Consider the following 15,080-nt stretch of genomic DNA (forward strand, 5'->3'; position numbering starts at 1 on the left):
AACGTGGGAAAACATTTCTGTTCTCTTTAACAGGAACTAAGTTCAGGTACGTTGATGGCACACGGATCAAGATCAAATCCCGCTAAGTACAATATTTCAGCCAGCATGTTGGCTCTGTAGACTCCAACATCTGCTTCACCTCAGAAGACATCCCACTGCCGTTTTTAGACTGACGTGCCTAAGCACTGATGTCTCCAGAAATCTTACCCAGTATCTACTCTTTGACTTCCATCACCTACTAGAATCCAAGCTAGGAGCTGCCAGAAGCCTCAACAACAGAGCAGAAAAGACTACACAGAACAGAAGACAGAAAGCACAGACACACATTACAGCGGCTCCATCCTAACTGTGTCTTTGTCAAACTTGCCAAAAAACAAAGGGGGCTGAGCGAACAAAAACAGCAGAATGCTGTGGTTGCGTACGGGCTGGTTTGTCAGAGAAGGATTTTCTACAAACATAACGTTCCGATGCACTTCAAACCAAAGAAGACCCTCAGGCGAAAACACCCCACGGGCCAAACCTCTTGAAGCAAGCTGAGCAATGTCGTTGATGCAGTGCAGTGTAGTGAAGAGTGCAGTGACCCCTACACTGGGAAATCAAGCCACTAGTACAAAAGCATGTACTTGTACAACATACAGTAACTCACCATAGAAGGGCAGTCTCTTCAAGCCCCAACTTGGCATTTACATCTCAAAGAGAACGGACATTCCTTTGAGGAAACAACCATACCGTACACTACGTTACATACACTAAATTAGTCGGATTACCCCCAAAAAACAGTGTCTTTCAGTTTCATATGTGTATGTGTACATGAAAGAGGGAACTTGTTCCAATCGTAGGTCATCTTAGGTCGTCCTAGGTCATGTGACAACAACACTAACATCTCTCCCCAAAATAACATCTCACACCTTGCGGAAAGTGGTCACAAACACGCTTTTGCAACCAGGGAGGGGAATGACCTACTCGTACGAAAAACAGTCAGTCACTAGTCTCACGTGCAAGGACTGACATGTAAACACACCCACCACGCATAAATAACCAAAACATTTCGAACTGAAGAAGTCTTCTGGATTAAAGGTGACATCTTCAACAAATAAGAAGTCCAATGGCCTTGATTTAACATTTGCAGACTACAATAACCTGATTGACTGACTGAGAATCTACACACACTACAAATGTGTCCATATACCTGTCTGAAGCTAGAGGTGAATGCTCCCAGGTACGCCACAATGCCTGCTGAGATAAGGATATCCCCAGTTAAGTTTTCGTAGAGTTCCCCGAGACTGCGAGCCATTTCATTCCAACGCGTTTTCTCTCCACCCAAGCCTCCAATCAGCTGTGTAGCTCGCTCTAGTTTCTTCTTGCACAAATCCACCTGATCATTAGATGAAGAGATGAGATGAAAGAATCACATGAGTGTGAGGTTTTCTAATAGTAGTCGGTCCTCATGGTAGCTATTTCAAACAAAATGTCAAGCTATATACAAAAAAACACATTTAACACATTTGCTACCAGATATATGCTAGTAAATAAACCTGATTCTCCAATTCAATTTTCTTCTTTTTGTTGGCGTCCAAAATCTCATTAAGTTTTGCCACTTCATCTTGCACTTCTTTGAGGGCAGCTTGCTTTTTCTTCAGGACCGCCATGGCCTCCTCCAGCTCTGACACCGCCAATGCCAACTTCTGTTTCTTTGGTGCCACCACCTTACTAGCTCTGCAGGATGCACAAAACATTTCATGCACGATTGACTCATTTACTCAATTCTCTCAATTTAGCTGCATTAATTTAAGGCAGGGGTCTCCAACCTTTTTTCTTCTGAGAGCTACTTTTGCAAAATGAAAAAGGCTACTGCTTTTTGTCACACTTATTTTCATAGCTTATTACAACCCAAACTATGGGTTGAAGAATGTTAAAATTAATTCGCACATTTTTAGTTGACATACTTTGAATACCGGTAGTTAGCAAATTTTTCTCACATTTAGCTCGCTTTTCTCATTTTTGTCACATTTGAGGTAGAAATTAAATGGTGACTTTAAATAGGAAACCTAAATCTAAATGCAAATGCTAATAGAAAAATAATATTGAATATTAATATAAATGTTCAAAATAAATGTTACATCTGAATATAAATGTTATATATGCATGAATATAACATAATGCATAAACATAAACATTGAATATAAATATAAATGTTAAATTAAATGTTCCATTTTTAAATAAATGTTTCCAACATATGCAAATAGCCCACGCAGCTCAGCGCGCACTGATCAGCCCACACACCTCTCTGTTGCGCTGTAAATGCAAGATAAAGTGAGGGGGAAGGAACACATGGCCGGTTCTCTCCAAGTAGGGGAGATTGAACAGAGGGATTGACGTGATGTGCTGGTGCCCTCATATAAATCAATGTGAAGAGGATTGCTTATTACAGGTCCTCAAATTACAATCATGAACAACGTACAGTTCATATGAAAACAACAAAAAAACAAATGCATCTTGCATTTCAGTAATTTTTTTTTTTAGTCTCATAAGTCTCCAACTTTCATCACTATTAGAGCAAAAAAAAAAAATAAAATGTAAGGGAAAGCTATAGGCTTGGAATGTTGGCTTTGTTTTCATTCATAGTTATGCGCATTTTAACAACATGCCAGAACTTAATGAAGTTATTGCAAAATAATAAATACATTTGGACCTCCATCCTATGGCTCGCAAACCCCTAGAAGTCCCAGCGACCCAATTTGAGAATCTCTGATTATGCATTTGTTCCTGAGGCCCTAAGTGTTACGTAACAATGAACTCATTCTTTTCAAAATGTCAAACACAAAAATAATTACGACATATTATTTCTTGTTTATTATTATTACATGCACTATTTAAATAATTATTAAATAAAGCCGTGTCAACAGATGAAAAGCTCTTAATATGCAGTTTCCATATTGTAAAGGCAGAAGCACACTACTTACTTTTCATACTTGTCCATGGCACACACCCACTTGCACAGGCCCTCGGCTGCAGTGGATGCCGCTCGAATCTTTTCTGGTACAAAGAGTGGGTTGCTAATGTACTTTTCTCGGATAACGGCGATAGTATTTGCAGGGATGTTATCCTTGTCAAATTCTTTGAGGCCTTGTAGAAACTTTAGGTCTCCTAAAAGTTTTTTGGCTGGACCCCAATAGTCCTCCACTTTTTTACCACTACCAGACGGGTCAGGCACACGTTCTGGCTTTGTCTGTTTTAGAATACAGACTGCCTCCATGACCATCTTGACAGCTGAGGGTGGGCTTTTCATGGACTTCACCACTGTGATATCCTTGAAAATAAAAACATGAACAAAATGTGTTTTACAAGATATGGCATTTGGATTGGAAACTACGGGATGCTAAACGACGACTATTTTTACATTCTGAGTCAGAGTATCCAGCGCAGCAAGTGCAGCTTCCAAGATAGGCATGGTTTCTGCAAGGTCAGCATCACATTCATCTTTGATAGCCTGGGCTGCCATGGCTTGCTCGTTGGTCACAGCTTCGTCCATTCTCACTATCTTTTCCGTCTCAGCTGCCTCTGCAGATTCACGCTCAACTGTAACCACCATTTCATCCACCTTCTTGCACGTCTCGATCAACTGTGGTTGTAAAGCCTCCAGCTCGACCTGCATGGTGGCCACCTGGGATGATGCGGACTCAAGTTTCTCAAGACCCACTACATAACGGCTTTTCTGTGTCATCACTTCACTGGAATGAGACAGAAAGATAATAACTTTTCCCACATGTAATAATAATGTAATATACTGTATGTATCCCACTGAAAAGATGGGTTTTGTATTCTGATATGGCATATTGGAAGCATACTAAAATATACAAATGGATGGAAGTACAATCACAGTCAAGTTACCAAGTGTTTCTTGGTTAAAAAAAAACTGTTTCATCAAGCCCCAATCCTGTGACAACAAGTCAGCCGAGGCTTGTGTTATGCACATTAAATAACAAAAACATAATATTGTGGTGGCAGACAAAATACAGATCCAGTAATTCAGGGGTGTCCAAACCTTTTTCCACTGAGTGCCACATTCTGAAAAATAAAAGGATGTAGGGGCCACCTTGATATTTTGTAAACCATAACATGCATTAAGAAGTTATATACCTGTATACTGTACATACAGTATTTCAAGAAAAAATTGCATCTAAGGTTTGTGATATACCTGTAGATGCAAAAGCATATTATAAGTATAAACTTCGGTCTTTGCTCCTTTTTTTCCGAAAGTTTACTGTTTTGTTTTGATTTTCCAAATATTTTTTGTTTGTCATATTCCGACTTTCTAAAAAAGTATGTATTTTTTATTTAATACTTCAACTCTTACTAAACTCAACTCAACTGTTACTAAAATGACATTATTTCTCCTCATAATATTACAAGTTAATAAAAAATAACATCTTTAATATTTCACATTGACGCTACTAAAATGATGTAATTTTTTGCATTCTTGTAAAATTATGACTTTTTCTTGTTAGATTACAACTTTTTTCTCTTAATATTTTGACTTTATTCTTGTAAAGTTACTGTTGATTTTTCCATTTTTGCTGTTATTTATTTTTTTGTTATATTATATTTTTAAAGTATGCCGCAGGACAATAAAACACAGCGGTTGGTTGCACTTTGGACACCCCTGATTGCTTTCAAATTTTGTTGCCTCTGATGCTGACTACAAGAGTACATAATTTAGCTTGTGATGCTTGTATTTTGCAATCTTACGCTCGTTTTGCATTCAGCAAAGCTTTGAAGGTGGAGATAAGTTCCAAGTATGAGGTTGGAGTCACATAGTTATGACGTTGCAATTCATCCATAAAGCGAGCAGACAGCGCAATGGTTGAGGTGTGGAATGTCTTGCACATGTTGATGCAGCCTTCTCGGTGCTCATCTGTCATCTCCACGTCCTCCAGGAAGCGAAAGGCCACTGCCTGCAGAGCATCCTCAGGCCATGACTGGCAAGAAACGTAATACAAAAGTAAACCTGTTAGTTTTCTTTTTACTGAACACTGTAATGTAATGTCATTGTAACTGTATTGTTTCAAAAATAGACATTTTTATGGATGTCTCAAATTACTCTTAGATTTTCGTCAGTTACTGGTGTACCCGGATACTAATCCATGTGAAAAGCAGGGATCTACTATATTTGTCATAGCAGCAGCACCAATGATTGGTTGTAATGTCAATGAAGTGTGTGTAAATTAACCATTACACACAGGTGCAGAATAATTTTTAATTTAATTGTAATTAAATAGGCTTTTTAGAATGTAACATTGTTTTTCCATTGTGTTGTTAAAAGGCATCAGTTCATTAAAGTAAATTGACTTGCTCATTAGGACAGAGATGCACAAGGGACCAAAACTCAAAGCCGACTTTAGGTCGCGGGCCGGACAACGACCGTGGTTGTTTGTTTTGGTAAAGCGATTGTTGATCGAGCACCTTTTCGTCATTTTCCCAACACAGTAGTTTATATCAATAAAAAAAACATCAAAATCTGTGAGATGTTTAACCCAGAGGAATTTGCAGGTGAGTAATGGGCGGATTACGCATTTCCCAGCATGCTTTGTTGTAGTTAAAATGATCATTTTTGACTCAAAGGAACTAATTTGTAACCCGAGGACCACCTGTACTTGTCAATACGCACCTGGAACCAGTTAATTGTACAGCAGTTGATAAGCGCAGGGAACCGTCTCAAGCGGTTCCTAAATGCATCACCGATGGGACTCATGGCCAACACAACGTGCATCTGTGAACGACAACGCTCAAGAAACATGTTGAACAGAGCCAAGTTGCTGCCATCTGTCTGCTTTTCACGTTCACGCTGACGATCCAGCACTCGCATTTTTTCAACCACTTCTTGCTTCTCGTCGACTGCAAACAGGTTAGGCACCTTGAAACAAACAAAATAGAGGTAAGTGATTTATAAGTGATTTAAACAATTTTGAAGCACCACATCTGTGTTCATTAGTTCATCTATTCATTAAGTAGTTACTCAAGCTACTTCCTTGTTCATGGAGAATGACCACACACAGACAGTGTCATTGTAGTTGGAACAATCATCCATGGAAATCCTTGTTTTTTGTGTGTGGGTAGTGCTGCTACCTCTACTAATTATTCACAGTTTTACCTTACACTTACCTCACCAGTGTTAAGCAGGTTGCCAATGTCCTCCAGGAATGACTCCATTTTGATTTGAGTGTCTGTGAAGAGGAAAACTCCATGAGCTTCGCCCGATGTGGACCTCGTCATGATTAGCTTCAGGTCATCGTGCCATTCGGCCATCCCATAGGTCTTGGAGATCTCCACTTGGAAAAGCTCTGCCTCAGCCATGTGGGCAGCCAGCCGAGTGAGTGACTGACGCCCGCTTCCGCCCACACCCACCAATAGGGCGTGTCCACTTGGCTGCTTGAGGATGCGGGAAATGCGGGAGACATGCTCAATGGCAAAGCGGAAGAGCACCAGATTCATTGGTGCTTTGCTGATGTTGTTAAACTCATCCAGGTGTGACTCCACCACTTGTCGCAGCTGGTCCAGCTCTAGCACCTCGCGGTAGCTGCGGTCGTCGCCCTTGGGATCGTGGAAGTCGCAGAACATCAGGCTCCGCAGGTCGTCTTCAGTGACTATCCCATCTTGATCCTGGTCTAGATTCTGGAACACCTGATGAAAGTCTGCCTCCATGTGGTTTTTGAAGACCACATGCAAATGGCTCACAAGCCAGGACCGGTCGGAGTCTTGGACGAGACGATCATAGTATACCCTCAAGACCTGAGGGACAACAAAGCAACAAAGGTGAGGATAGGAGAAAGTTTTGTGTCAATTAGCATTTCCATGATGTTTGTTGTAGAACTTTACCTCATGTACCCAGAGTCGTTTGACGGTGGACAGGTCCTCCGCAGTGTCTGGGCGAGACAGGCAGATGCCCTGGATGACTCGGGAGATGTCGCGAAGGTTGAATAAGTAATGGGATTTTTGAGGGGTGGGTAGGAGATTTTTGGTGGCTTCTTTGTACACAGATATAGTACCATTCACAATCTGAGGCGTCAGAGATGCAAATGGCTTTGGGAAAGCAAACCTGTAGAATAAATTGTAGAATTATCCTAGGATTTCAGTGGTCGAATTTGAACATTAACAGCGGTAACAACGTCCATTTTTTCAAAGATTTGCTCAAAATAAATTCTTGGTCAGAGCATGAATTTTGTCTTCATTAAATATAAAAACCTCATCAGTAGCATGTCAATAGATTTTTAATTTCACACATTTATGAATTAGCCTGCAGAAAAGCATCTGTATTGCTTACTGAATCCTAAATGATAAGAGATTTACTGCTATATTTTCTATATAAAAAAGCAGAGGTGTGGACTCAAGTCATGCGATTTGGATTCAGGAGTCAGGCTTGAGTCACAATTTTGATGACTTTGGACGCGATTTGACAATATCATCAAAGACTTGCAACTCGACTTGGACTTTGACATCAATGACTCGGAATTTGTCTCAGACTTTAGTCTGATGATTTGAAAATGCTTGAGATTTTCAAGGAGTGTGTTGAGTAAAATGTGTCCCCATTCAAAGTATTCAACTAACGTGATCGTTATTATGTCATTTCCAGCACGACAACATATTTTCTATTTGAATCTGCCTCATTAAATGCATCTATTAATTAGGTTTAAGAACATACAACAAATGTGTGGATTACATAAATACTGAATGCTACGCCAGCACTCTTTTTCTGTGAGTAAGCCTTGTCACACTGGTCTTATTTTATTTTAAAAATAAACTATGTATTTGTCAAAGTTAATAGAGGTCAGTACATAGTTAAAATGGCATTTTATTTGCTAAACACTAAACAGTGCCAATGACTTGTAAGTAAGGACTCAAAAATGTCAAGCCTATTACTTGAGCTGTAACGGCTTTTACCCACTTCTCAACGAAGCACTCACACATGCCGCACGCAACACACGCACACACTCGTAGCACTTTTATTTATTTATTTATTTGTATTTATTTGTATTAATGTCTCTTCTGTTGTTGTTGCTTAATTTATTGGTATATATATTTCTTATGTTCTTATTCTTTCTTGTGTTTTCTTTCTTTTCTTGGGAGAATGAACAGAATAAGAATTTCATTGCATAGTATAACTGCCTGTTTTACCATGCATATGCCAATAAAACTTTTGAATCTTGAATCTTGAGACTTGACTCAACATGTCTTGTCTTGACTTGAGAATTGATTCGAGACTTAAGATTAAAGACTTGAGACTTTACTTGAGATTTGCAAAACACTGACTTGATCCTATTTCTGTATAAAACTAATGCATTCTGCTTCTAAAAACTTGCAAGGACATTAGAAAATTCATCATTAATAATTAAAGGCAAGCTGTTAAATAGTTGTAGTAATTGCGTAATATATACGGTACATGACACAATACGCACTCCACAAAAACATGATCACAACATGTTTTTTCATGAGCTGAACTCACATTTCTAAACCTGTTTCTGTGTACACAAAAGGTCTCTCACACTCAAATATTGCTCGCAAATCTGGCTCAATCTGTGTTAATGAGAATTAATCCACCTCACAGGTGTGGCATAAGATGCTCATTGGACAGCATGACTATTGCATAGGTGTGCCTTAGGCTGGCTACAGTAAAAGGCCACTCAAAAATGTGCAGCTCCACTGTATTGGAAAAACAAAAAGTGATGTGTTTATATTTGATGTAGTATACAATAAAAAGCTTTCTTAACTATCACATTGCCACATGCAATAGGCCTATATTGGCTGCAGGGTGTTCAAATGCAGTGAGTAGCTGCTGTCTATTAGAGGTCAGCAGTTTATTATAATATTAAGTAGTAGATACAGTACACTGTATATAAATATATTGTAAGTTGTATAGATATATGTATGTATTGTATGTAGATATTGTATATAATCACTTGCACATACTACTGAAAAAGGAAAAAAACAGCAAAACTACTTGATTACAATAATATCGATTGCCATGTAATATGTAAAACCATAATATAGACACTCACGGAAAAAAAATCCAATAGTAAATTGTATAGATGTCACTGTCTAAAGGGTAGACTGCTGTTGCACTGTTTTTGTTATTTTTCTGGACACAACTTGACACAACACTTTGTTCTGATAGAATAAATCCACAGGAATAAACCTTTCAACCTTGCTTTTCTCCCCTTTCGTTCTGTAGCTGTTGCCAATTCCAAATGTTTTTGGGGACAATGTTGAAATGTTTTGCAAATTTTGCTCAAAATGCTTGCAGCATACATCACTAGTTTCTGTTTAACCCCCTTTGGAAAGTTCAGCTTTGTCTGTTGTGTAGGTGATGTGCGTTATGGTAAGGTGGCATTTGATTGTATCAGTTCTAATACAAGCAATTACAGCCACCTAATGGAATCATTTTGGGGTTTTTTTAAGGGGACAATTTTGGCATTTGAGGTGAGGCATTTATACCAGTGGACAACGCACCAGGCGATCAATTGGTGCACTGCATCTATTGGAGTGGAGATCACTTTGGGGGAAATGCAATACATGTAATAAACTGATCTGCATCGATATGGTGAATCGTCTATTGCCACAATTGCTGTATTATTGGATATTGTTGTCTAAGTATGTATTACCGTATGGTAAAATGCCAGTCGACAATCCTGGAAAATATTGTATACATGGTCTTCTCGTCAAAATCATTAATGGTAAGCATGTTGAAGTGGCGCAGGTATCGCGGTGTGACAGGGTTTCGCCCTCCACCTAAGGACAACACAAGATAAAACTGTAATTTGCACATGCATCTGATTCAGTATGTTCAATGTCAAAATAAATACAAATATAACTTCTGATTGGTTTTACAGTGCTGCATAAAGTCGGATCGTGGAGAAAAACTATTCACTTTTCAAACTGACCATGTGCAATTTATTGAACAATTTAATGCCTCCTGCATCATTGTGACAATGACAGGTTTTTAACCCGTAACGGTAAAGGCATCATAAAAATGTAACCTTGCGTCAATGGCAACGTGGACCGCAGAGCGGTGATTGCTAGGCTTTTGTTCAGTACATTTCCAGCCTTTTGTTTTCCATTTTTAAATCTAACGCTCCTACGGTTTTGGAGCAACATGTTCTATAAAACTGAACGATGTTCCACATCGACCAGTTCCAGCTCCAACAACGATCTGGATGACGCTTAAGTGACCATTGTTCATTACTGCTACACAGGAATCTAAACAGCTAATCAAGAGTTGTGGTTGCTCACTCTCAGGAAAACACTGCCCCTAGCATTTTGGCAGAGAATTGCAATTTGTGCACTAACCCAACAAAGCAAAAAACAGGATCAAGACGCTGTCAGAAGGGCCGGCATAGTGACTACGTTGTACCATAATTCAGCTTGAACATTTAGGATGCCATTTACAACTCACCAGGTGGCCCCATAGCACACATGACCTGAATATCCACCAGTTTAATCATGGCGCAGTCCTTCAAGTCGTACCAGTTCCAGTGGTCCAGCCACTGGCGCAGCAGCTCCACAGGGGGTTGAGCACCATAGACCTCCCTTGCTGGCATATTCACATCATCCACAAATACTACCTGATAAAACACATTAGTTTGCTTAATATACGACGCAAGTGTTTTTCTTCTTTCATTCTTTCCCTGCCACCAGTAAGCTATCATAATTTTTAATGGCAAAAAAATCTCAATCAGACCATATTGTTTTAGACATTCTGTAGTGTAACTGCCACTAAAAAGGACAGCTTTGTATTCCCTCGCAATATCAACCTAAATGACAATTTTTACCATTTTCTGCCCCATGGGAGGACCAAAGACTCCTTTGCGTCGCTTATCGAGTTTGGACATAATAATATTTTGAGTCTGGGCAGCTGTAGTCTGGGCTGAAAAGTTGACAAATAATGGGTTGTACACCTCCTTGTCCACATGATTCAGTAGGAAGTCCTGAGCAGAAACACATGGAAAACGTTTGCATTAAACATTCAGTACTTATACATTCTGGTACAAATAAACTACAGATGAAAAACATCTGAGGTAGATTCATGACAGATGCTTTTTTTTCCAAGAGATTTTAATTTATTAATCTGCCACTTCTCATCTGAAGATATTTACTCATGTGCTGCTGTACAGATACAACAATAAAACCAATTACCGTAATTTCCGGTGTATAAGCCGCTACTTTTTTCTCATGCTTTGAACAACGCGGCTTATACAGTGATGCAACTAATATGTGGTCACATTCTGGTCTCGTGACATCTCGTGTGCTTCCGAGCAGTGCCCTCATCATGGAGAACACTTGGAGAGGTGTGGGGAGGTCTTTGCAGTAAACTGTAATACCAACTGTGACCAGTAGATGTAGTTATATCCTCAGTAATGTTGAGTAAATGTCTGACGAGACACTTGATTCCGGAATTCAGGCATGAGAACATGGCAGCACACCAGGGCTGCTCGAAGAGTGTGTCCGACCACAGTGCACCATGCTGGGCCATGCCAGGGTGCGCAACCCACTCTGTACCCTGGTTCTACAGACCTCCGGAGCGGCACACCGGCTACTTGGAGAGTGTGTCCAACCACAGGGCCCCTTGATTCGCCAGGCTCCATGTTCCATCGCAAGCTAATCCAACAAGACATTAGAGTGAAGGATCAAGACGGCAATGACAACGCAGCTTTTCTGGTGGGCTGGGTTTATGTTTAATCTTAGTGTGTACTAAATATCCCATGTCACAACATGGAAAGATGCGGCTTATCTATGGACAAATCTGTTTTTCCTCTTCAAATTCAGTGGGTGTGACTTAAATACCGGTGGATCACACACCCAACACCAAACCTTGAGATACTTTTATACAATACTATGGCATCCTGCAACGCACATTCATTTGGCGAACTCAAATGAGAACGTTACAGTTCATGTGCCGCATCAACAATGAGTTCCATCCTGGCGATGAAAGAAGAAATCAAGGAAGGTAATGTTGCGAAAGGGGTAAAGGTGTTAACAAAACAGAAATCACAAGGATCAAAGATGTTGATATGTAGTTCTAAGTTATCCTCTCTGTTCCTCGCTGTCTTCCCAACAAGTCGTCAATAAAAGCAAAATTGATGTTAAATGTTTATTTATCCATTTGATTCATCATTTATCATTATTTCACATTGTTTTCTGCATGTAAAGCTACAATTATTCCCTCTGTTCTCTCTCTCATTAATATTTGAGAGTCCGGAATGGATAAATTGTATTCATAAGGGAAAATTAGATTTGGTTTTCGTATGTTTCAGTTTTTGTCTGCTCTTTTGGAACAAATTCATAATCAAACTGAGGTGCCTTGAAGCAAAGGAAGACCCAAAAGCCAAGTAGCATCAGCATGCGTAGAAGAGCACTTACAGTAACGTAGACACTCTTGCCAGTCCCAGTGGGGCCGATGAAAATAGTCGGCTTTTGGTGGGTGACAAGAAGCTTCATCAGTGCCATGTAGCGAACTGTGTTTTCCGTAGGTACAATGATCTCGTTAAACTGCATGTCTTTGGATAGAGCGCGAGCACCCTTCAGCTCCTCCGTCCACAGCTCCCATCGACCTGGGCCCTGAAGGACACATTATTTTAAATTGTAGTTGAATTTGAATGTGTAACAAAACATGAATAACATAAAAAGGGTTATCACATAATGCATACATTGTATATAATTTATATAACTTATATATTTATATTACTACTGTAATACAAATTATTGACCCCAAGGGGAAATTATATTTTGCTCAATGCTCAAGGGTACGTCGAGCAATTGGGAAGAAGACAAGCAACTCTCCAACAAAACCAATGCAAATTTTGCTTTGTTTACATCAGACCTCCTGGTCCCAAAGCATGGAGTAAGATACAGCCAGCCCTAAAGCAGTGTTGTCAGCTGGATTCAAACCAACCAAAATGCGTTTCTAGTCCACTGACTTAACCACTCGGCCACAAGAACTACTGCAATAATTAAAGCTCTCCTATTACACAAAATTGAGTTTTTAATTATGTCATAATCGCAATATGTGTCCCTTGAGCCTGTTTATTACCACCATGCTTCTCCATTAAAAATCCTTCAGGCGTTCAAATGATTCAATGTGAAGTTCCGGCTTTTCCTGACATGAAGGAAAAAAAAACCTCCTTCCTGAATGTGATATTGGTTCTGACCCAGCCCCACCTAGATGAGCCTGCTCTGTGTAAATGTGCACCACTTCATGGAGGACTCACTTGTAAAAAAGCAGGCTTTGCTACACATCTTAAAATAATGTAACTTTAGCACTGCTTACTTAATGTTACGTTGTCTTATCTAATATAGCTCATCTGTTTCATTTGAGTGCAGAGTTACAGTGTATAAAAGAGAATGAAAGTTGCCGCATACTCGGTCAGAGGCAGGCGTGGACAAACACAGTTCATTAGCATTAATGCGACAGACAAAAACACTCACGTTCCCACTGTATTTACCTGAAATTAATGTATATGTTTTGCCAACTTAACACTTGCATAAATTTTGTCTCCACATTGTCCCAAAATTCGCCGTGGCAATGCGTGTCATCTATATGGTACACCTGAAAAGCGTGAAGAGTAGCTTGCACACTGTTTGCTTTCACATGGGTTGTGTGTTCATCATCTGCACCTGTAGCATTTGCTTCAACTGTAACTAAAGCACCACCATATGCTCTGGGGACTCTCCGAAATACAAACCTCTTTAATGAAGCGATATTGGTATACGGTTCCCTCCGTGGGCACGGGCACAGCCAGTTGTTTAGTGGGAGGCTTCACAGTGGCCAAGATGCCATGAGAAGCCCGCGTCTCCTCACTTAGGGGACCGTTCAGTATCTCCCTTACCATGGCATCAAATTTGACCCGTCCTGCATCATTACAGCTTGCACCCACTGACCACACCAGGCAGAAGACAAAGATACCCTGTGAGAGGACAAATCAATTACAACCTTCTTGTAATGTCAACATCAACACACACAAATAGGCAGTTGCTTTTTCACCTTCAAGGTATCCAAAGCGTCTCCTCAAGAGGAGCAACTGGGAGATCAGTATGTTGCTAAAGGACACTTTGACATAGTTGACATACACGTGTTGTCCATTTGTGACAAAGAATGAAATACACAACTTTTAGGCTGGGAAACGGCCACTCTTCCACTTGAGCCATGAGATTTACACACAATTTTCAATAAGACTGCTTAACCATTACCTATTTTGCATCAGGATAATACTGTATACCCCAGATTCTGAAGGATAATTTTACCAGTAGTTACTATATATTTTTTTAAAGAGTTAATTCATTCATATATTAATTTTCTATCGCTTATCCTGTTTGGGGTCATGAGTGATTTGGAGCCCATCCTAGCTGAGGTACGTCCAATCAGTCACAAAACACAAACAACCATTTACACTCACATTCACACTTATGGACAACGAATAGTCTCCAATCAACCCAACGAAAACTCACTCAAGCACCGTGACAACAAAAAGGAGTCATAGTCGGACTCAAACCCAGAACCTATGGGCTGTCATGCATAGGTGTATTGTATAAGCGTGACACAAATAAATGAGCAAAAATGGACTAACTACTGTAATCAGAGCTTTGCTAACATATCAAACAATTAAATTATTTTTCAAATGACTGCATTGCTGTATTATAGACGCTAAATGTTCCAATCGGTAAACAGACATAAAACCCAACAACTAGCAGAGATGTCTTTGTAGCGAAGAAAAAAACAGCAGGAATGCTGTCGGAATTGCAAATGAGTCATGTTGGATCCTGCTGTTAAAAGGTTGATTAATTGAACCGTTTGATAATGACTGGATGTGAAACATGGGGGACTATGTAGATAGGCTTTTTACTGTGAAATGCTCCATGGGGGATACCAGCAGTCTTCTAAAGACATGATTCACTGGCAAAAAAAAATCTAATTGTGTGTCATGCAGGGAGCAGAAGAAAGGGTTCATCTACCAAAATATTTGCTCTATAGTGAGACTGATAGTGGCAGTGTGAAAGTGAAAGAGGGAAGATTATTCTTTACTGTATATTCA

General features: G+C 39.7%; 1 protein-coding gene across 1 annotated transcript in view; it reads right to left on the reverse strand.

Moving 5' to 3' along the window:
• Nucleotides 1-15,080, reverse strand: part of dnah7 (dynein, axonemal, heavy chain 7) — an 83,558-nt gene that overhangs the window by 42,345 nt on the left and 26,133 nt on the right. The window contains exons 33-45 of the mRNA XM_054786392.1: nt 13,734-13,955; nt 12,412-12,609; nt 10,824-10,979; nt 10,448-10,616; nt 9,657-9,783; nt 6,877-7,096; nt 6,163-6,789; nt 5,669-5,914; nt 4,750-4,979; nt 3,401-3,731; nt 2,964-3,310; nt 1,536-1,716; nt 1,190-1,375 (exon numbers count right to left, since the gene is read on the reverse strand). Of these exons, the coding sequence (XP_054642367.1) occupies nt 1,190-1,375; nt 1,536-1,716; nt 2,964-3,310; nt 3,401-3,731; nt 4,750-4,979; nt 5,669-5,914; nt 6,163-6,789; nt 6,877-7,096; nt 9,657-9,783; nt 10,448-10,616; nt 10,824-10,979; nt 12,412-12,609; nt 13,734-13,955 (3,240 nt within the window). The remainder of the gene's footprint in view (nt 1-1,189; nt 1,376-1,535; nt 1,717-2,963; nt 3,311-3,400; nt 3,732-4,749; nt 4,980-5,668; nt 5,915-6,162; nt 6,790-6,876; nt 7,097-9,656; nt 9,784-10,447; nt 10,617-10,823; nt 10,980-12,411; nt 12,610-13,733; nt 13,956-15,080) is intronic.

Source organism: Dunckerocampus dactyliophorus, chromosome 9, assembly GCF_027744805.1.
Source record: "Dunckerocampus dactyliophorus isolate RoL2022-P2 chromosome 9, RoL_Ddac_1.1, whole genome shotgun sequence".
Classification (NCBI taxonomy): domain Eukaryota; kingdom Metazoa; phylum Chordata; class Actinopteri; order Syngnathiformes; family Syngnathidae; genus Dunckerocampus; species Dunckerocampus dactyliophorus.